Source organism: Puma concolor, chromosome B4, assembly GCF_028749965.1.
Source record: "Puma concolor isolate L17-30 chromosome B4, mPumCon1.1.hap2, whole genome shotgun sequence".
In the NCBI taxonomy this organism is placed as follows: domain Eukaryota; kingdom Metazoa; phylum Chordata; class Mammalia; order Carnivora; family Felidae; genus Puma; species Puma concolor.
Window position 1 is genome coordinate 62,029,302 of NC_141673.1, and position 23,600 is coordinate 62,052,901.

A 23,600-nucleotide genomic window follows, 5' to 3' on the forward strand; every position below is an offset into this window, starting at 1 on the left:
CTCCCTCTCTCCCTCTTCCCCACTTGTGCTCCCTCTCTATATATGAAATAAATTTTTAAAAATTTTTTAATAAAAGATTCTCTCTGCTCCTTCCCCGCTCACGCACACGCACACACTCACATGTGTGTGCTCTCTCTCTCTCTCTCTCTCTCTCAAAAAAAAAAAAAAAAGGACTACCATACTATGCAAACATAGAAGACAAGGAAAGAGTGATACCTGTTGAGTCTGGCCTCCAGATGGCTGCTGAGATACTCAGAAGGGAAGATCGTGTGTTCAAACACAGAGAAGCTGTGCACATGATTCATTGTCAGCGCCAATTCTGTCAAGTTTAGGTGTAGTTTGTCCATGCTGGGAAATTGAGAAAGTAAAATGAGCTTTAATTACAGGGCTGGCACTACCTGCTAGTACCCAGGAAGGATTTGACAGGCCCATGACCCTCAGACCCTTTCAACTTCTAGGACATTGATGCCGCCTTCAAAGGCAAAGTAGGAAATTCACACGGAAGTGCTTTTCCATATCTGCCATTTGCCACCACCACTCCCACGTTCTTCTGCCGAATCACCTTCCCTCTTCCCTGCTCTCCCTTCTTGGAGGCAGTGGCCACCTGGCCCTCAAGGGCCCAGGTCCTCACTTGGTGACAATGCTGCGGTTCTTCCGGTGACTCTCAGCTCCTGGCTTGTCTCTCTCAGGTTCTCCTTTTCTGGGAGTCTGCCTCTGCTTCATGATTTTCTTATTCTTGGCTTTGCTGATGGTAGTGGCACAGTGCTTAGGTAGAAGCTTTAGGGACAAACACAAGTGAATAGTGAGATCCATTCCTAAAACTGACAAGGAGCCCATCTCGCAGACCCTCCACTATTGTCTATTCTTTTATTTGTCTGCCTTTCTCTCTCTTTCCTTCCAGCATCTCCTCCTTGAATGGGGGCCAATTTGAAATGCACTCATTTCTTTTAGGTATCACTAAATATCTCTCCATGGGTAGGGCTCAAAGTCTAGAAACAGTAGTGTATTTTATGGATCAGATCATCAAGTCCCCACTCACATCCTGAGAGAAACTCTTTACTGATGGAAAAATTCAAGTAAAAGGAATAGGACCTAAGAGCTCCACGCAATTACACTTTCTAGGATCTTCCAACCTGGGAAGAAAGTTATTTTTTGCTTGGATGGAACAACCATCTCTCTTTACATCCCTTCATATTCTGTCCCATGGATACAGATGCCCGTGCTATGTAGCTGTCCAAAGATTCAGAGCTCACAATATGGCCAGCACTCTCTTTCCACCTCTTTTTTTATTATTATTAATCAATTCTGTATCTCTTCTCTTCACTGAGATAGCCCAGTCAGCTGCACAGAAAATATAAGATAGAATTATATATTCAGGTTTCTCCTTCAAGATAATCATCTTAGAATTCTCTCCACTTAATCCAATGCTGCGGAGCCTGTGCAGAGCACGTCTGGAAACTCCTCATTCAGAATTCCTCTTAGAGTAGCGTAAGCACCATGAGAAAACCGGTTTTGGTACTTCACAGTCATGCTAAGAGATGTGACCCTAAAGATGTGTCAACCCTGATATTATGCCAAAACGTCTGCGGTAGATTCTGAAAGTAATTCCAAAATAGCGTAACTCTGCTCGTTATGGCAACATCACTAATTATTTATTCCAAATGATAACTTTAGAGGGGGCAATACTCATCTGGGCACAAAAGTCCTGGTGTGCGTGAAAACAATTACTCACATCATGCTTGAGTCACCCCTGATACAACACTGAGCAAATCTCTTTCGCGTCCTTTGCATGTAGTAGGGACTCAAAATAAGTGAAGAATATGCCTGCAATTCTACTTGGTTGCCTAGCTTCTGGGCATTCATCACTTAAATTTCTTTCTGGCATGTGTTTGTACTCCTCTTTCCCTTAAACCAGGACATTCCCCAAGGGCAGGGATTGTGTAACTTCCTTCTGGGACCCCCGTCCCAAAAAACCAGCACAGAGCTTAGGGCTCAGTAAGTACCAAATAATATAGCAGCTGACATCTATTGAGAGCGGTGTACTAAATCTTTAACATAATCTATTTCATTGCATCTCTATGATACCTCTGTGAAGAAACTATTTTTATCCGCATTTTACATATGAGACAATGGGAAGGTTACGTAAGTAATAATATTAACCATCCATATGTATACACAACACACACACACACACACACACACACACACAACCTGGACCCCCTTCTACCAAAGTTGCTACAAAGCCTGACTCAAACCCAGGAAGGGTGGGTAGTCCAGGAAACCTAAAAGACTCCAGGGCAACAAGTTCCTCATTTTCTAATTTTCTGAAATTTAGGTTGAGCTAATCATGACCAGGTGCTGTGAGTCAGTCAAGGTGGGGCGTGGGGGTGGGGGAAACAAGCAGACAAGGACAAGAAAGCAGCCCTGAGGATAAACACAGAGGAGGTGCCTGAAAATGTTCACATGGCCACAGATTAGGGTGCAGCTGGACAGAAAGGTGAGACAAGACAGGTGATATAGGGGCCACAGTCCTAATTATGCATACACAGGGCAGAGACGGGAGGGGGAATAAACAAGGGAGCTAACTCCTCTCTCAGAACGCTTCAAATGAGAGCACAGATTTTGCTGGTATGCAGCTGTTCAAATAAGAGTATTTTTGGACACCTCTATCTCGTCCTAAGGGAGTAAAGACTGAAGGAACTACACTAAGAAAAGAAACCTGCCATAAACTCAAGTACACAAAAGCCCTAGCTCTACTTGGGAGAAAGGGTTAGAGAACTTGGCATTTGACAGGAAGACAAGGTAGACAGAGGGAAACTGAAATAGAGAGAGAAGACTGAGCCTACCTGCTCGCTCAGGTTTCGTTGCTCAGCACAGAGCTCCAGGACGCAGTTGCTGGTCTGCTTGGCCAACTCTTCAAGGAAAGAGTTGCAGTGATGAAGGCCATGGTTCTTCAGGTGGGGGTACTTTGGAAAAGAGGAACCAAGGAAGAAATTGTCAACACCAAGACAGTCACTTCTTCCTCATAATCTGCTCTGAGCCACCACTCAGAAGAAGAAACAGACCCAGAGAGAGGACACGTTCTACATCAAGCTGAGACACTTAGGGTCACGTGTCACATACCTATGTTTGTACCCTTCTTATGACCAAAACCAACCTTTGAAATTGTGTTTTGTGGAATATGGATGAGATGTGATTAGAGAGATGACAGGGCTTAGAGGTCAGGGTACCCACCTCCTCCGGGCACATCTCATGAGTGCAGTGGACAAAATGAGCACAAATCAGAGGGAAAGCAATGGCATAACGCAACATGGTAGGTTCCTCCAGGGTCACGGCAAACATCTTCTCAAAGGTGCGGAGATGGAAGCTGCAGACAAAGGGGAAGCAGACTTAGAACCAGGGTTTAGGAGCCTGCTGGTCCCTTTGAGGTGGAGAGAATATTCATTCTTTCAACAAATATCTACTGATCTTCACCCCTCCCTCCCTCACTTCCCTCCTCTCTCTCTACCTCTCTCTCTCTCTCTCTCTCTCTATCATTCTCTCTAAGTAAGCTCTATGCCCAACATGGGGCTTGAACTAATGAACCGAAGATTGAGAGTCACATGCTCTACAGACTGAGCCAGCCAGGTGCCCCCACAACTCCCTACTCTTAAGGTAGACAGGAAACCAAGAAACTTAACCCTTTTCGATTTTCATACTGGACCCCATGGTGGTTTAGTGCTAATCTTCTTCCCTGCCCTTGTCCAAAATTTGCTATTCTTCCCTCAGAGCCTCTGCATGATTTAAATTTTTTTTTAATGTTTATTTTTGAGAGAGACAGAGACAGAATGCGAGTGGGTTAGGGGCAGACAGAGGGAGACACAGAATCCAAAGCAGGCTTCGAGCTGTCAGCACAGAGCCTGACGCGGGGCTCGAACTCACGAGCTGTGAGATCATGACCTGAGCTGAAGTCAGACGCTCAACCGACTGAGCCACCCAGGCGCCCTAGAGCTTCTGCATGATTTGGGCTATTCCCCCTAATTTAGAAGTCCTACAGTAATATTAATTCACATCCCTCCCAAAATTCGACCACTGAGGCTCCAGAAAACTTTCTCAGGTTAATTCCATGATACTAATCTTTCCTCAACCCTATATCCTCTCAATATCATGCACTCTTTCTACACTTTCTTACATTTGCAATTATTATGTTGATGTCCTTTTCACATGTACATGGGTGTTGTATCTCCCCACCTATACTGAATGCAGAGAACAGAGCCAACATATTGTGTTGTTTGTTTGATCTGCCAAAGGACAGAGTTATGTCCAACAGTGGTCACTTGATAAATGCTGAATGATACCTAAGGAAGACAAAGTAATTTTCATTCTCCAAAGGCCCTATTCTCCAACTCTCTCAATTATTTTCAGCTCCCTCCACTGAAACCCCACATTTTCCATGTCTCTTTTAAATCAAAATACCCCAAGAATAAAAAGAAGCTGCAGAAGGTTCCAAAGATACCAGTGTGGAAAAATATATACTGATGAATTATCACAGATAATTATCCTAAAGAAAGCCAAAACAAAAGGGAATCAACCTAAAATTCCTATGATTTGGTAGAACCTGGCATGAGTGAGTTGGAGCACCTGCCTCTAAGGAACTCTCAAACAATATTTTCCCATCTGTTGGAAGGAACTACTGTTCTCCACAGAAGCCAGGGAAGAGATCAGGTCAAATGATAAAGAGCTCTGAATAAGGGCATACCAGAAAGTAGACAAGTCAGAAGTTTCCACCAGTATAGTCTCTACTGAGTCCAGCATTCGGGAGTGAAAGACAATGAGATTCATCACCTTGGCTAAGTCAGGATTCTCATGAAGGTGCAGGGGAGCCTTAGCCACACTGGTATATGCCTGTGGTTGGAGTTAGGAAAAGGGTGGAGAAGAACAAAATAAATGAAAAGGACAGCCCACCTAGGAGCTACAGTTTGGCTAGGGTTTGTCCTGTCAATCAGTAGTTGTCAATGTTGAATCACTCTATACAGCAGAGATTAGGAAATAAACAGAGAAGGGATTGTTGAGGAGGAAGAACCTTGAGAAGGCGGGACCATTAACAGGAACAGACCTACCTGTAGACGGAACCAGTCCAGCCTCAATCCAGAGAATTCAAATTTCTCTCCACTATCAACTACAAGAAAAACAGAAGTTTAAAAGAAAATAATAAAACAGCACCCTATATCAAACTCCACAGAATGGTAGGTCCTTTTCAAAGTCATCTTGTCCCACTCCCTGGCTCAAGAGATCAAGATTTCTAGAACAAAAGATGTTCACCCTTATATACCTTACCTTCTCCTCTTCCCTCCAATTACCTTGTTTGAGATTGAGATTGGAGAGAGTACTGACGAATGAGGACATTATAATGGACTCCTCCTCAGGACACACAGACAGGTTCTAAAAGAGAAGTTCGAGTTGACATCAAGTGGGTAGAGGTTCCACCAGGACAGAAACCAGGACCACAAGGCTCAGTCAGTTAATGAAGGTAGAAAGAACTGGTAAGTGCCAGAAACAGAAAGAGCTAACCAAGAGATGGAGGAAATCCCCTGGGTTCACTGCCATGCTAACACCCAGTTTCTCTTTATTTTTCTCTCCTATTTCTAAGTAGTATTTTTCTCTCCTATTTCTTCATGTAAGAAGAAATATTCTCTCCTAAGTATTTTTCTCTCCTATTTCTTCATGTAAGAGGGGGGAAAAAAAAAGACCGTGGAGATTATCGGTCTTTTTTTTTTCTTTCAACAAATGCAGAGAGGAAAATTGGGCTTTTTGACAATCTACAAAGCATGAGATTCAGCCAGGGTGGCCCCCAGTGGGAAATGACCAGGGATCGCCCTGACAGTTCCAAAGTTTAGTTAATTAAACTTACTTGAATGATGTCACTGAGCACAAGGGCATCAAATCTGGCCAGGTACTGAAGGTGGTATTGCTGTATCACTTTGATGTGTCTCCGGACAAGAGCCCTAATCTCCTCCAATAAGAAAAGCAATTCTGCAATGCTCCTGCAGAGTCGAGGAAGAGAACAGGGAGGTTTTGAGACTAGAAATATCAACTGAGACAAAGACAGTGATAATAGAGCAGAAACGGAGACCTCCTGAGGTCATTTGATGCCTCCCTGTTCCATTTCCCAATCCATCTAAGGTCAAGGCTCTTAACCATGTCAAGTACTTACGAGTCAACATAGTCCTCAGGTGTCTTTGTCTTGGTGACGTTTTCTGTGTGGCGAACCAGCCAGGTGACCTCATCACGAATGAAGGACAGAGCCATGAAAGCATAAAGGGCCTAAGGAAAGGACAGAGATTATGAGAATTTTCAACTTTAAAAATGGACTTCAGAGCACAGAGAACCATCATGATAATATGCCTACGGACACAATCGTGTAACCTCACCAGCAATAGTATCCAATAATAAACACAGAGACCCATAAAAACCACGTGAAACAGAATCAGACATGCACATATGTTGACATTAGCTCACAGTCAATACTATCTCATCTCTATTAAGTCTTGGAAATATTTAGTAGGCATTTATGTGGTTTGGCAAAAAAAAAAAAAAAAAAAAAAGCAAGCTCTATCTTCAATTAGATCACACTCAAATAGAGGATAAGACAAGTACACAAATAGCTATAATGCATCATATACTACCCCCTGATGGTACCCAATAAAGAGATCCAAAAAGTTTTGGGGTGCTCCAGGAGGATTCAAGGGAATCAGTGTATACATATATAAACAGATCACGAACGAATCAGAAATGCAAAAACTAATGAATGCCAAGTCACTCCCCCACAGAGTCTTTCATCATTGGTCATCATTCCCCTGCCAGCATTTCATTTTCTTGCCTTGGGACCCAGCAGTCCTGGCTCATCTGTTAACACAGTCTCCAGCTCCTTCACTGCCATCCGCAGAAATTGGCGCCGTTGACAGTGAAATTGGCCGCTAAGGAAAGAAAGTAGAAACAAGAGAATAGTGCCTCTCCCATCCTTAAAAATCCTCCTAAGGCATTTAGGAAGGGGTATCAGATAGGAGGAACATTCAGTGCTGCCATTAGACTTGGTAAGAAAACACAAGAATCTGTGGGGAAGCAGCAAGTTCTTGGGTTGAAGCAATTAAGCTGTGGGCGGTTTAGGTGAGAACAAAGGTCAAGAGAGATTCCTATTCCATCCCCTCTTGGCGAGCCCATTCCCCACCTTTACCTGTTTGCAATTACATGCTCCTTGCTTTCCTTTATGTCTGCCACTCTCTTGCCATACCTGAAAATTGACACAAGCACAGCAGGGTTGGCCACACCACCAATTAGAGACCTTGTCCCACCTTCCCAGTCCTGAGAGATTCCAAATGACAGCCTATGTATGGGAAGCATGGGCACCCCTCACTTTCAGGATCTTTCCAAACCCAACTTTTCTCCCTGGCCTACTAATAAGAGACTCATACAGCTTAGAGATTATCCAGTTCTCCTCACTATTTTCGGATGAAGAAAATAATATCCAGGGAAGAGGAACGACTTGCCCAAGGTTACATAGGGTTGTAATGGCAAAACTGGGTCTGGACTTCTTGTCATGTGCTCCTGCCTTGACACCATTAGGCCAAGTACTCTTCCAGGTTTGGGGGAGACAAAAGAGGCAGTGCATAAATATGACACGGGCCCTGCTCTTAAGTAGGAGTAGTTACTCCAGCTCTACCTTGGATTCCATTCTCACCCTTCTCCTCTTAGAATTTTTCTTTATCAGTTACCTCTGTCACTTGGTCTCTCCCTCTCCACCAGTTTATTCTCTACTCCCAACACATAAGTTCAAAGCCTCCCTTATCCTGAAAGACTTTCACTTGACCTTGACAACCTGCTGAACTTTCCTGTCCTCCCACACCACCAAACTCCTCCAAAGACACACCTAAACTCTTGACTTCCTCACCTTTCACTGACCCTTGAATCCCACAAAGCTTTTGACACTTAAAAAACTGTTCTCTCTAAAGTCAATGTGAACTGTTGAATCACCAAATGGCCTTTTCGCTGATCTTCACTTGTCTGTAATATTTGACTCTCCTGACCATCTCCTTTTTCTACTAGTGATCCAGGCTCAAAAATCCCACATTACTTTAGGCTCTGTGTGTTCCCTGTGTCCATCGGTCTTCTCTTGTCCTGCATCACTGTTGCCACTGCATTAGTCAAACTTCATAACCTTTCTTTTCCCTTTTCCAAACCACTCTCTTACTGAACTTGGCACAGAATGAAAGAAATTTAGATTTGGAAAGTATCTTAATTAAATCATGATTCAACTCCACAGCATTCCTGGTAGATAATTTTTTCACCTCTACATAGTATGATGGAAAGCGACAGGATTAGAGTCAAATAATCTGGAATCATTTCCTATTTCCAATGAGTGGCATTGAGATTTAATTCCATTTTCTCATCTATAAAAAATATATTAATACTTACACATGAATATAAGTACCATGAAGATCAAATTAGATCATTTATACCAAAAACCTCCCTCAACTATAAACCTTACATCTTAGTTGTTGTTCTTAGTGATGGGGAACTGAACACTCTTCAAACATGCCTTCCATTCCTTAAAAGCAATAATCATTTGGGGCACCTGGGTGGCTCAGTCGGTTAAGCGTCCGACTTCAGCTCAGGTCATGATCTTGCGGTTTGCGAGTTCGAGCCCCGCATTGGGCTCTGTGCTGACAGCTCAGAGCCTAGAGCCTGCTTTGGATTCTGTGTCTCCCTCTCTCTGCTCCTCCCCCACTCATTCTCTCTCTCTCTCTCTCTCTCTCTCTCTCTCTCTCTCAGAAATAAAGAAACTTCGAAAAAAAACAAGCAATAATTATTAGAAAGTTTTATAGCTATACAGATATGGATGTAGATATAGACCCAAATCCACCCCTTGTAACTTCTAATTATTAATCTTAGACTTACTCTCTCTTAACTCTGACAGTGATTCTTTTTATGGTAATATCCAGTTGTTGAGAGTATGAGGAATAAGTATTCTCATAGACTGCAGATAATACAGCTGTTTGGAGGGCAATTTGGTAGGAGCTATTAAAATTTGGTATATGCATACCCTTCACCCCAGCAATTCCACTTCTGAGAATCTACCTTAGAGAAATGTTCATGAAGATATGCGTCTAAGAATGTTCATTATAGCATTGTTTGTAATGATTTTTTTTTAAAAAAGGAAACACTCTCAACTATGCTTCAGTTAAAAAACAAAGAAAGGAAAGTGGAAATGGTTCAAATGTCCATCACAGGGGATTGGGTAAATAACTTATGTTACAACCACATAATAGAATACTATGCAACTGTTAAAAAGAATAAGATAAGTCACTATAGACAGACATGAAAAATATCCGAAATATAGTAAGTGAAAAAAAGCAAACTGCAGAACATAATGTAGCGGCGGGTCCATTGCTCTTTAAAAATTGCTTATGTAAGGCTGAAAACACATTCACACCTTTACGTGTTACAGACACACAAGCATCTGGAGGACATACGCCAAACTATTCCGGGAGATGAGATTGTAGTCAACGTCCACTTTCTATTTTGTACATTTCTGGATATTAGTGCGCAATAATAAAAAAGTAATAAAGATATGTGACCCCTTCCTCAATCCAACGCCTCCTTCTCTTTATAGTTCTCTCTCGATTCTTCCCTTCACAGTCAAACTTCTTAAAAGAATTACTTATTGGGGCGCCTGGGTGGCGCAGTCGGTTAAGCGTCCGACTTCAGCCAGGTCACGATCTCGAGGTCCGTGAGTTCGAGCCCCGCGTCAGGCTCTGGGCTGATGGCTCAGAGCCTGGAGCCTGTTTCCGATTCTGTGTCTCCCTCTCTCTCTGCCCCTCCCCCGTTCATGCTCTGTCTCTCTCTGTCCCAAAAATAAATAAACATTGAAAAATTAAAAAAAAAAAAAAAAAAGAATTACTTATTAAACTCCTTATCTCCCATTTGCTTCTAAACCCACAACCCGGTTTTCAACCTTACCACTCAACTGAAGTTGTGCACAGGAAGGGCACTAAGACCACCTTTATAGCCACATCCAATGAACATTTTCCAGTCCTCATTTTCTTTGACTTCTCAATGTCATCTAATGTAAATAACCGATCTTCCCTCCTGAGAATGTTTTCTTCCCTTCACTTCTGCCTTCCCTCTTCCCCAAAACCCTAAAAATCTCAAAATAAGATTAGTTGGCTCTCATGTCTCACCCTTTCCAACTGCTAAATAAGTCCTCGGTGACCTTGTGCACCTGTAGCACATCCTCCCGGATTAGGGTGATGTACAGGGAGCCCTGCAGACACAGCTTCCACAGCTTCTGGCACTGGTTGTTGGAGTTGAGGCACCCATTACAAAGAAGAAACCCAACTGCAGGTAGATAAAATAGTGCAGATGAAGACTTTTAGAATTTTCTATCCACATAACACGCTGCGACATCTACTCCCACCTGATCCCATAAAACTTACTGATAATCCAGCGCTCCATCACTTCCACAGATAGGTACTCACAGGCCATCTGGGAGAAGAGAGGCAGAGATGGTCAAGCAGTTATTGAACCTGGTCTTCCCCTAAAGACTAAGGCAGTCAAGACCAGGGCAGTCAAACTAGAATTTAAGTATCAAAACCAACTTTTATTTTACCAGACTGACTCAGGACACTTTGATAAACCAGTAGCTGGGGAAACTGCCAATCATGGAGGTGAGGCAGTGGAAGTGAAATGAGCAAAAATGAATACACTTGAGAAAAGGAAATGAAGCTTGGGCTGGAAGTTGGGACAACGAAACATGTAATATAATATCTCTTCAACAGCTTAGAAAAGCAATACTCAAAATGTTCTCATGATCGCTTCCTCCTTTGGATTTTTTTGCCACCTCAAGTACAAATCGGCGTTTCTCATTCATCTTGTACCATCTCTTGTGTTTTTATGACTACGTGCCATATGTTCCCTCCAAGAGTTTAAGTTCTTGAAGCACGGATGTTGGGCCCATATTAATTGAATAAAAATATTTGTTCATTAACTGATGCCTATGTTTAATTTCCTGCTGGGCTGAATAGGTGTCTAATGACTCACTTTCATCTGTCCATTCATTCTATGGTTATTCATTAAATTCTTCCTATGGGCAGCCACACGCTAATCCTGGTCCAAACAAAAGCTCGAATCCAAACATGATTTTTTAGCTATAAGAGGTTATCAACTTAGATGCATATCCTAGAAGAGGGCTAAAGCACTCTTAGGGATGATATTTCTTGAAAGAAGCACTCTCTACAGAGATGGCCTTGGCAAAGAGAATGTCATCACTGACCAGAGAAGGGAACGTACTGTGTCTGAATTGGCAGGGTTAATCATGGCTGGGGGGCTGCTGATGAGACTCAGAAGCTGGGCACTGCGCCACTGCTCAGCCCCCTGGGTCCTCCGGACGAAGAGGAAGTGCAAAGAGAGGAGAGCTTCACTCACAGCCTGTGGGAATAAACAAATGAATCCTTAATGTCAATGACGAGGACGATATACTTCCACCAGAGGAATTCTCCACTCTCTCAGGAAACTTGCCTTCGTGTGAGGCCCAAACTCCTCTGTCAACTTCTTCAGAGGGTGATCATACTCCAACACCATCTGCCCCAGACGGGCAAAACTGGGGTCACTGGAAAAAGCATAGGAAAGAAGAATTACAGGTCTCCCTTGACCATGATGTAAACTCTCATGTTTGCAGATGGGATAAAGCTGTGTGCATAGGCTGGCATCCCCCTCCACCTTCAAAGATATAGAAACTAAACTGTGAGTTACATATATAGATAACCCATTCCAGACCCAAGTGTATCAAGCTATTAGATAGAACTACATAGTTTGGGGCAGGTCCATGAAAGTTTCTGCCATGTAAGTACCCAAAATAGTACTGAACACATGATAGGTACTCTATAAATTCACGTTAATTAGTTGCAATTCAAGTAACATGCCTAGGTCCAAATCTGTATACAACCCAAAAAGATACAAGTAAATTCAAAGCCAATGGGTAAGGCACGTGCCTAGGTATTCCTGGAGACACATGGGAATACACATCATACATAGAACAATGTGTCACAGCCTACTCTGATTCTTCTCGTCTTCATTTTTTCAGCCCTTAAATATTTTTATTTGCACTAATGGAGGGGCACAGAATTTCAGATGATCCAAAATCCATTTATATTTGGCTTCAAATGTACTATCATACATTACTTACCTCTAATGGCTTTACCTTGCTAATATTATTCCTACCAATACTAAAAAAAGAAAACTTTATCTTCCTTTCGCAATAACCTGAAAAGCACAGTGGAAGCCAGCCCAGGATTAAAAAATGATCAGAGACAATGCAAATTGGATAATCCGCTAGAAGATACTCAAGAGTTAACTATATGTAAAAGAGCTGTGCACTTGTTGATATATGCCATTATAAGGATTTAAAAAAAATTTTTTTTTTGGGGGCGCCTGGGTGGCTTAGTCAGTTAAGCATCTGACTTCAGCTCAGGTCATGATCTCACAGTTCGTGGGTTCAAGCCCCGCGTCGGGCTCTGTGCTGACAGCTCAGAGCCTGGAGCGTGTTTCAGATTCTGTGTCTCCCTCTCTCTCTGTCCCTCCCCTATTCATGCTCTGTCTCTGTCTCAAGAATAAATAAACATTAAAAAAAAATTAAATTTTTTTTTTGGCCTGGATCATCATGTAGATTGTAAGTCCTCAAATGAGAAAACATGGATTCTATTTCCTTTGCGTCCACCTTGTACCTCATACCACCATGTATGAGATTCTTCATCTCCTAAATCCTTTTAACTCACCTATGCCCATGCAGCATCTCATGGGCACAGTTGTACATGCCAATGAGTACCCGTCGGTCTTCAATCCGTGACAGAAGTAAAATAACTGAGGTGTAAGTCACGATCAAGTCCAGGTAGCTCCGGGTGAAGTCAAAGTTGAGATTCTGCAAGGAAAATACATAGGAACCCAAGAACAGCAAGGCCAATTAATTCCTATTTCACCCACCATTCCAGACAGTACTAAATAGACTCTGAAAGGGTCTGTTTAGAAGGAGGAACTGGTAGGATGGAAAATTCAGAAGGAGAAAATCAGAACCACAGTCAGGGGTTAAAAATGAGCTCAAGATACAAAAAGGCCAGGAAATTTGGTAACATCTGGAGGTTAGAAGAGGTGGAATAAGGACATTGTTATATTAAATAAATCATACTGCTGATCTGCTTCACATGTAAATATCCTTTAACTTCAGCACTTTATACAAAAGAACTATAGTCACGGAGTGAATAATACAGTATATTATATTAAACATATCGTAATATATTATCATCCTGAAGGAATAGCCATTCTTCCAGTCCCTTCCCAACCCACACTGTTCCAACCAAGACCTTTTCTAGGGTAGAAGAGAATGACGAAGAATCTTACAATATCAAAATGGCACTGGCAGGCATCAATGGTGTTGAGAAGCTCATATACATGATCCTGGGGGTAGAATTGGAAATGAGAATGAATAAAGAATAAAGAGAAGGTGACATGTACTACTAGAACTTGAAGGGAAGGTTCTCTCCCTTAGAAGTCCTAGAGAGCCACTGAGTTACATAAAGGAAGCTGAATAGAGGGAGTTTCTCCTCAGGAAGCCATCAGTGGGCCCCTATTAAGCTTACCCTACCAAATGCCCAAGTTTCCACAGACACAAGTCACTACTATATTACACATACTCTCCCTAATTTTATCATCCCAGTGCCCCCTTCCTCCACACGCACACACACAAAAAGGTTACAAAATGCAGATCATCTGATAGGCTGTTTCTAAGATACCAGAAATTAGACCCATTTTTTATTGATAAATCCCAAAAGTTTTTCTTGTAATCCATCTCCCGTTTTCAGAAATTAGTCATTAACAAATGAGACTATAACCCAACCTTCTATGTTTCTATTTACTGACCACTTACTATGTGCTAAGTACTTACTAGGTAATTTGCATATCCTTCATTTAACCCTCATTCCAGTGTGATAGGGATTCGTTTTCTTTTCATACATAATTTTACCTAAATAAATATGCAGTTTTATTGTGGACACTTCCCTCCCCCCACATCGGCACCACCCTCCATCCTGCCCCAACCCCCCCAGGTAAACCAGTTTAACAACCCAGTATGGCCTTTCTTAATTTTCTCCCTATTTATATAGTCTTATTCAGATGGGGGGGGGGGAGGAGAAAACTAGAGAGAGAGGTTTTTTCATCATCATTTGTGTTATAAAATTGAGATAATGTTATATTCTTCTTGCCATTTTGTTTTTCTCATCCAACCTTATCTGCTTAAAGTCCTCCAAGTCATCTGGTAGAACACTAATGTACTTCTTTTTAATGGCCACATAATAGCCCATGGTATGGTCAATTCATTCAGCCTTTTTTCCCACTGATGGACATTTTCTTTGTTCCCAGTCCCTGGCCTCTCCTTTGTTCCCTATTCCTAACATATTGGCACTTTCATTTCTACAAGGTGGAACTGCTAGATCAAAGAATATATATATATTTTTTTACTTTAAAAATGTGTTGCCAAGGACTTGAGCAGATACTTGATAATAACAAATATACACATGGCCGATAAGCAAATGAAAAGATGTTCAATGGTATTGGTCATCAGAGAAATGCAAATTAAAACAACACTGTATACCCATGAAAAGGCTAAAATTTAAGTCAGTTAATAGTAAGTGCTGATGAGAATGTGGAGCAACTGGAACACTTATATATGACTGATGGGAGGAGAAAAGGGAACAACGACTTTGGAAAAAAAGTTTGGCAGTTTCTTACAAAATTAAACATACACATACCATTTGATTTAACAATTCAATTTCTAAATTATTTTCCCAAGTGAAATGAAAAATATGTTTCCACAATGACTTGTACTCAAATGTTTATAGCATCGTGGGCATAATGGCCACCAATACGTGTAATGGACACAACCCAATGGCCATCAACAGGTAAATAGATAAATTGTATCCATACAATGGATCAGTACTCCACAAAAATAGGAAATGAATCACAGTTACATGAAACAACAGAGAGACATCTCAAAAACATTATACTGAGTGAAAGAAGCCAGATACAAAAGAATGCATGCTGTATAAATTCTAATTATATGAACCTGTGGAAAAGAGAAGAAAAGAAAATTCTAATCTAGAAAGCAGATCAGTGGTTGCCTGGGGCCAGGAGTTGAGGAATAGAGATTGAACTGGGAAAAAAAAAAGGCTCAGGAAACATTTGGAGTGATGGAAATTTTCTATACTCTCACTGTGGTGGTTTTTACATAGGTGCATATATGTGTCAAACTTATTAAAACAGGAAAAAATGTTTCCACGTTATCTTCCCCAAAAGACCTAATCTAAATTAACACATGGGGGATTGGGGCGCCTGGGTGGCTCAGCCAGTTGAGCATCTAACTCTTGATTTCAGTTCAGGTCGTGATCCCAGGGTTGTGGGATCATCAAGCCCCATGTTCGACTCTGTGCAGAGCGTGGAGCCTGCTTAAGATTCATTCTCTCTCTCTCTCTCTCTCTCTCTCTCTCTCTCTCTCTCTCTCTCTCTCTCTCCCCCTCTCCTCCATGCATGCACACTCTCCCTCTCTCTCCCTCCCTCCCTCTCTCTCTCTCTCAAATAAATGAATAAATAAATAAATAAACACACAAAATTTAAAAATAAATTAATACATGGGGAAACCAAGGCTAAGAGCAGTTAAGATACATGCCTATGATCACAAACTAGTAAGGGATAGTATCAGAATTAGAACACAGAGCTCATGATTTTCCCTGTATACTACATGACTTCTAAATCTCTGTCTACCCCTATGTTGCCTCATTTGCTAGGAGGGCCTTTCTACCACACCTTCCTGAAACCCAATTCCCAAAGATTATAGATGAGATTTACTATCGGCCACTCACACAATGTCACTACATAAGTCTTATCTTCTAAAGGTAAGAATCAAAAGAGAATGGAATTAGCATTTGTTGGCCTATAACCTTACTATATGCTAAATACTGAGCTAGATGTTTTCCCTGCATCATCTCATTTAATTCTCACAAATACCCCACATAGATCTTATTTCCCCATTTTATAGATAAAGAAACTGGAATCCAAAGAGTGTCCTGTCTAAATTTATACATCTGGCAAATGGTAAAGCTGAGATTTGAAACCAGGTCTGTCTGATTCAGAGCCTACCTACTTTACAATGCACAATATCTCAGTGTCTCTATTATTCCTCTTACCCTAAATGAGCGATACCATACACCCTGGGCTCAGAACTTTACCAATGCAGCAACCAGAAGGTGTCCTAAAATCCCCTTTGGACCCAAAGGTTTCCTAGTTTATATGCATCCAGCATTCTTTCCACCACCTCCACCAGTGCCTGCCTACCTTCTTCCTAACCACTACCCTCAATTCCAAGAGTAATAACTTCTGACCTGACCCTCCTTCAGACCTTACAGTTTTCCATGTCCCCACTTCATTGTCTGATGAAAGGCCTGTATTAGCCCCCTCGGGTAGATTTGGGGCACCCAAAGCAGGGTTCCATACTCTTGTTTCATCTGAAGAAATCACAAACTTGGATTGCTCAGATGGCTAAAATTTGTGTTATTTCTTGAATACGTAAATAACACATGCTCATTGCAGAAAAATTATAAAATACAAACAAGCATAATTTTAATTCATTTTTTAAAATCACTCAAAATCCCACCAATCAGAAGTTCAAATTTTCTTTATATGCGTGTTTCCCCGTATAAATATACATATTAGGGACATCTTATGTCTTACTATATTATAATTTGCTTTGACATTAAAGAATATATGAAATGGGGCGCCTGGGTGGCTCAGTCGGTTGGGCGGCTGACTTCGGCTCGGGTCATGATCTCGCGGTCCGTGAGTTCGTGCTCACAGCTCAGAGCCTGGAGCCTGTTTTGGATTCTTGTCTCCCCCTCTCTCTGACCCTCCCCCGTTCATGCTCTGTCTCTCTTTGTCTCCAAAATAAATAAACATTTAAAAAAAATTAAAAAAAAAAAGAATATATGAAAAACATTTTTCCATGCTGATTATCATAAATATTATCATCTTTCACAGCTGCATAATATTCATTTATAGACATATACTCTGAACTTTTAACTGAACCTCTATATATCGGATACATCAATTATCAATTTGTCACTATCTTAAATAAGGCAAAAGAGTACATTATTTTTTTAACAGAGTACATACTCTTACATATCTCTGTACTTCTGATTGTTTCCTTAAGAAAAAGTCTAGAAATAAAATTACTACATTAAAAAGTATGTGTTTTAGGGATGCCTGGGGGCTTAGTCCCTTAAGCCACGGACTCTTCTTGGCTCAGGTCAATGATCTCATGGTTGGTGAGTTTGAGCAGCACATCAGGTTCTATCCTGACAGAGCAGGGCCTGCTTGGGATTCTGCCTCTCCCTCTCTCTATGCCTCCCCGGCTCATTCTCTCTCTCTCTCTCTCTCTCTCTCAAAATAAACTTTAAAAAAAACAAAAACAAAAAAAACGTGTGTTTTTAAGACTTTTGAAACACATCATCAATTTGCCCTTCAAAAACATCATACCAAATAATTTTTACAGTTTGTTTACATTTACAAAAATAGTACCTGCTCATTATTTAAAACACAAAGAAAATATCATCTATGTAGTATTGCTACCAAAACTACAATCAGAGAGTTAACAAATCAGACAAATCCAAATTGAGGGATATTCTGAAAAATAACTAGTCTGGATAGTCTGGACTCCAAAAAGTCAGTGTCATCAAAGACATAAGGAAAAAAAAAAAAAAAAACCGGTTGGGAACTATTCTAAAGACTACAGGGGCACCTGGGTGGCTCAGTCGGTTAAGCGGCCAACTTCGGCTCAGGTCATGATCTCGCGGTTCGTGAGTTCGAGCCCCACGTTGGGCTCTGTGCTGACAGCTCAGAGCCTGGAGCTTGTTTCAGATTCTGTGTCTCCCTCTCTCTGACCCTCCCCTGTTCATGCTCTGTCTCTCCCTGTCTCAAAAATAAATAAAACGTTAAAAAAAAAAATTAAAAAAAAAAAAAAGACTACAGAGACATGACAGCTAAATCCAATGTGTTATACGTGAGACAACTAGTAGAATGTGAACACTGACTGTATGTTAAAACTAATAATATTGCAGTAATGTTACATTTCCTGAGTGCGATAATTATATTAGGATTATGTAAGAAAATATTCTTGTTCTTAGATGTATGCTAAAGTATTTAGGAAGGGAAATGGCACGACATCTGCAACTAACTCAAATGGTTCAGGAAAACAATAAAGATTAGCAAACATGATAAAATACTAACAATTAGGAAATCTAAGAGAAGAATAGAATCATATTCATTGTAATATTCTTGAAATTTTTCAGATTTGTAATAAAATATTGGGGAATGGTACTTAAAATACTTGAATACTTAATAATGCTTAAATATATACACTGTAATAAATTAAAGTTAATCATAGTCTACTCCCACAGGTAGTTATTCCTAACAGTTAAATGTATAACGTTCCAAATCTGCCCAAGTACATACTAACACTATGTATATATACAAACCTATGTATCCTTTTATTTATTTTTATTTTTTTAATGTTTATTTATTTTCAAGAGAGAGAGAGACAGCACAAGCAGGGAGGGGCAGAGAGAGGGGGAGACACAGAGTCCGAAGCAGGCTCCAGTCTCTGAGCCGTAAGCACAGAGCCCAATGCAGGGCTTGAACTCACAAACCATGAGACCATGACCTGAGCTGAATCAGACATTTAACCAACAGAGCCACCCAGGTGCCCCATAAATGAAATGTAATTATATCATACACTATAACTTGTTTTTCTTTAACCAAGATATCCTTCCACATCAGTACATATCCCTTACTTTTTCTTTTTTTTTTTTAATTTTTTTTTTTTACATTTATTTATTTTTGAGACAGAGAGAGACAGAGCATGAATGGGAGAGGGTCAGAGAGAGAGGGAGACACAGAATCCAAAACAGGCTCCAGGCTCTGAGCTGTCAGCACAGAGCCCGATGCGGGGCTCAAACTCACGGACTGCGAGATCATGACCTGAGCCGAAGTCGGTCGCCCAACCGACTGAGCCACCCAGGAGCCCCAATCCCTTACTTTTTCAAGAAACAATATTAAGAAACATAAATGAACATCTACTAAAGAAGGAATAGCCTCAGAAGGATAATGCCTATACTGGGATCCTAGGCTAGAGAGAGCTCACCCGAAATTCCATGACATCCACAAATGACTGGTAGTAGTTGATGAGGAATCTAATTATCTCAGATTTTTCTCGATGTACTGGTCCTAAATGTTGCTGAGGGAAACACAAAGCAAAAATTTTAAAACACAAAATAACATAATTGTTCAAGATAATCCAAGAAGAATAGGAGTCATGCCTAAAACATTCTTGAAAAGACTTGAAATACACTGACAGGCAAAGTTGGAAAATCTCCAATGCTCTGAAGGTCTTAAGTCTCTAGGTAAGATGATGCGTATAATCTTGACTAGATACAGAGTGCTAAATGAGAGGAAACTTCAAGGTCTCTTTCAGTCAAAGAGGCTTGCCATTTATATTAAAGTCAAAAGAAGCAGAATGAGAAGATGCTATACGTATAATGGTAAGAAATCTAGGGCTAATATTTAATGGAGGAGAACTAAGGAACATTCCACGAGATGCCTGCTTCTCAGATAATCAGCAAGGAAACAGAGGGGGAAACAGGAACAACGGTAAAATAAATGTACCTTGGTGGGTTGATCAAGCTGTCTTCCTCTATAAGAACAAAGTGTTCTCATGAATCTTGCAACGGAGAAAGGGGCAATGCTTTGCTCTAGCTTACCCTGAGAGAATCCCATCTTATCTCAGAACTCTCAAGATTACAAGAGCCTGAAGACCTGTGGTTGAGCCCAGGAAAGCTAAAAGGAGGCTACTCTATCCCCTGCCAAGTTCAAAGAAAGGCAGTTAAAAGAGGCGAGTTCAAGCCATCCAAGCACAGAATTATTTCAGAGAAAAGAGAGGAGAGGGATCATGTTCTCACCGTGCTGCTTCGGACATCAATGTTGGGAAATTTCTTGTTGATATACTTGAGAGAAGGTTCCATGGACTTTTCCAGTAAAAAAGGTGGCTTGGATTTGGGGTCTGAGCAAGTCTGCACCAATAAAGCACACTCTGTTTCAACCCTTTCTCCTGTCCCTCCAAACATACCCCTCCCTGCAGCATTCATTCTCACACAGTCTCGTGGAAAGGGAATCGGAGAATTCATTATGAAGCATTATGAAAGTCTACTGTTAAGTAGACGAGGAACAAGCTCCAAGACATGAAGCCAACTATCAGTAGAGCTGAACAACCTGGGTATCTTGTCTCACGGAGAAGAATTCAGCGAATTCAGCGTCTGCTGGGGCCCCAGCGCAAAGAGGAAGCTCTCTCCCCACCCCTCAGCTGAAGCCGGAAGGAGTGAGAAAAGCAGCTGCTCCTGAATTAGACTTCATGGGCAAGTGTGTCACAATTATGTCCATATCTAAGTATCTCACCCAGAGGGCATTTGTAGGAGTCACGGGGTCAGACAAACCATGTTCCTGGTGATTTGTTTTATTACAAAATGCATAAAAGTTCCCTCTCCCTATTTTCTCTTCCAGAAACTCCCCACTCCCGCCCGTCTTTATCTCTTTACTTCCCTAGGCCCAGCTCCTTGCCCCCCACCCACCCCCCACCCCACAGCCCCGCCTAGTCTCACTCTTGTCACCAGCCTCTCTCAACTCAACAGATCCTATCCTAAGCATACACACACAACCAGAGCATGAACTCTCAGACTCTAAGTATCTCAGAAGGCACCTACCCATATTTTATTGAAATATCTATTTTTTTCCTTTTAGGTAAGTACTTCCATGGAAAAGTTTTTGCCAGAGACCCAACTTTGGATGTCTTCAGAGTATGGGAGATCAACAATAAACAATGAGACCCAGAATTCTAGATCCCAGACCTTATTCAAGTGACTCAGAACAAATTATTTCCTACCTCCATATGCCCAGCAGAAAGCAGACACTCTCATTGGGGCGAGAATCATATCGAGAAGGGGAAAGCCCTTAAAAAGAGCCTCCCATTCTGCCTTCCTACACTGGCTGGCCTATGTAATCCGAGTGACTGAAGGCCAGTGGGAAAGAAGAGGAGTCTAGCCCCTGGAACTGCCAGCCACGGGGTCCCCTGCCCTACTGTTGCTGGATTAATTAGTACTGGCCCAGTTGTTCATGCTTACCTTCTTGATGTTATACATGCGGATGAGAACCCCCTGACCTCGATCATTCAGAATAGTGAGCTTCTCGGCTAATTTATGCTGGTAGGCAGAGGTCAAAGACATGATGGCCACCAAAAGAGAGGAGTATCCGGACAGCAATGCCGAATCTCCCCAAACACTTTCAGCTTGGGTGGTGACACCCCCTGGGCGGAGGGACCCAGCCTGGTTGGTGCGCTGGTCTTCCTGTAGCCTCTACAATTGGCTCATGGGGGAAAGCAGTCATTACAGCTCACAGGCCTTCAGAATCTTCTTGTGCTTCCTCTTGCACACTCAGCAGGAGACACTTCCTCTTTCTAGCTGTGTAGCATTTTTGGTAAGACTGTGAAGTTGGTGGAGGCAGGGGAGAGGGACAGGCTTTCAAGGCTCCTCACAGTCTAGCACCAACCTTTTTGGCCTTACCCCTTCACTAGAGTCCTATAAAAAGCTCTGTACCAGACAAACAAGTATCGACTACCCCACTCCCATCCACCTTTATGCCTTTTCTCTTTTATATATCCCCATCAAGAACACCTATGTTAGGGGCGCCTGGGTGGCTCAGTCGGTTAAGTGTCCAACTTCGGCACAGGTCATGATCTCATGGTTTGTGATTTCGAGCCCCACATCAGGCTCTGTGCTGATAGCTTGGAGCCTGGAGCCTGCTTCAGATTCTGTGTCTCCCTCTCTCTCTGCCTCTCCCCTGCTCATACTCTGTCTCTGTCTCTCAAAAAAAAATAAATGTTTAAAAAAAATTTTTAAAAAAAAGGAACACCTATGTTATTCTCAGCTGAACCTTAGGCCTATCCATCTTTTAGGGCCCAGATTAAATCCCAAATCCTCCACATTATCCCTTCCAGTGTCAAATACTATACAGAACACCATATTCTTCACCATATTTTTAAGTATATGACTTATCTCCCCCAACCACATCATAAGCCCCTTAATGACAGGAATTGTATCTAATACTTCTTCATATCTTTCACAATACTTTAATACAGTGATTCTTAAAATGTAGTCATATCAGCATCATCTAGAAACTTGTTAGAATGCATATTCCCAGGACCCACTCCAGACCTACTGAATCCAAAACTCTGGGGTAGGGTCCAGCACTCTGTGTTTCAATAAACCTTCCAAGTAATTCCAATGTACTCTCAAGTTTGAGAACCACTGCTTTTGAACAAGAGTTCATTTATTTTTTTTAAGTTTATTTATTTATTTTGAGAGAGAGAACAGTCACACAAGTGGGGAAGGCACAGAGAGACAGTGCGAGAGAGAATCCAAAGCAGGCTCCACATTGTCAGAGCAGAGCCCGATGTGGGGCTTGAACTCACAAACTGTGAGATCATGACCTGAGCTGAAATGAAGAATTGGATGCTTAACCTACTAAGCCACCCAGGCCCACATCTAGTACAATAGCTCTTAAAGGTGCTTCAGAAACCGAGATCAATCCCTATCCTCTGAGATTCAGGATTGGTAACTCTGCAGTGAGGCCTAGAAATCTGCATTTCTAAGCACCATGGGAGGATTTGGTGCAAATATTCCATCAAATACATGTTGAGAAACACTGATCTAGAACACCACCTCTTGGACTCAACCACTTAGTAAAGATGCTGACTCGTTTGTTGAATTATTAAGACTAAATTGGGAAATAGGCCACATGAAGAACCATATTAACTGAGATTAACAAGGGAAAAGTAATTAATAGACTTTAAATGTTAGAAGGCTGAATAAATTTTAGCACTAAAAAATTCTTGCCATTCTAACCAGGCCTTAGCTCCCTAATTCAAGAAAACCAACTCACTTTCATGTTTCTTTCAAGGAGAAAAGCAGAAAGTCCTCAGAAAAATTCTACGTTAAACAGAGTTGTCTTCATATCTACTTCCTTTCCAACATTTATTTATTTTTGGGACAGAGAGAGACAGAGCATGAACGGGGGAGGGGCAGAGAGAGGGAGACACAGAATTGGAAACAGGCTCCAGGCTCTGAGCCATCAGCCCAGAGCCCCACGCGGGGCTCGAACTCACGGAGCGCGAGATCGTGACCTGGCTGAAGTCGGACGCTTAACCGACTGCGCCACCCAGGCGCCCCTCTACTTCCTTTCCAATACCTTTTCTCCACTTTTCTTTTTAAAAAATTTTTTTAACGTTTATTTATTTGAGAGAGAGGGAGAGAGACAGAGCGCGAGTGGGGGTGGGACAGAGAGAGAGGGAAACACAGAATCTGAAGCAGGCTCCAGGCTCCCAAGTGGTCATCAGCACAGAGCCTGATGCGGGGCTCGAACTC

General features: G+C 41.7%; 1 protein-coding gene across 2 annotated transcripts in view; it reads right to left on the reverse strand.

Annotated features, from left to right (window-relative positions):
* The window catches only part of NCKAP1L (NCK associated protein 1 like), a 40,321-nt gene extending 18,838 nt beyond the window's left edge, over positions 1-21,483 (reverse strand). The window contains exons 1-20 of one of the 2 annotated variants that reach the window (XM_086713171.1): positions 21,303-21,483; positions 20,088-20,198; positions 19,274-19,366; positions 13,429-13,485; positions 12,810-12,952; positions 11,554-11,644; positions 11,326-11,463; positions 10,473-10,521; positions 10,218-10,374; positions 7,214-7,270; positions 6,860-6,956; positions 6,194-6,303; positions 5,891-6,023; positions 5,340-5,421; positions 5,100-5,158; positions 4,739-4,884; positions 3,235-3,367; positions 2,847-2,966; positions 632-777; positions 217-348 (exon numbers count right to left, since the gene is read on the reverse strand). In XM_086713171.1, the coding sequence (XP_086569297.1) occupies positions 217-348; positions 632-777; positions 2,847-2,966; positions 3,235-3,367; positions 4,739-4,884; positions 5,100-5,158; positions 5,340-5,421; positions 5,891-6,023; positions 6,194-6,303; positions 6,860-6,956; positions 7,214-7,270; positions 10,218-10,374; positions 10,473-10,521; positions 11,326-11,463; positions 11,554-11,644; positions 12,810-12,952; positions 13,429-13,485; positions 19,274-19,366; positions 20,088-20,198; positions 21,303-21,404 (2,156 nt within the window). In that variant the 5' untranslated portion in view covers positions 21,405-21,483. The remainder of the gene's footprint in view (positions 1-216; positions 349-631; positions 778-2,846; positions 2,967-3,234; positions 3,368-4,738; positions 4,885-5,099; positions 5,159-5,339; positions 5,422-5,890; positions 6,024-6,193; positions 6,304-6,859; positions 6,957-7,213; positions 7,271-10,217; positions 10,375-10,472; positions 10,522-11,325; positions 11,464-11,553; positions 11,645-12,809; positions 12,953-13,428; positions 13,486-19,273; positions 19,367-20,087; positions 20,199-21,302) is intronic. The other variant, XM_025930319.2, reaches the window with a different exon arrangement.
* Positions 21,484-23,600: the final 2,117 nt, after the last annotated feature.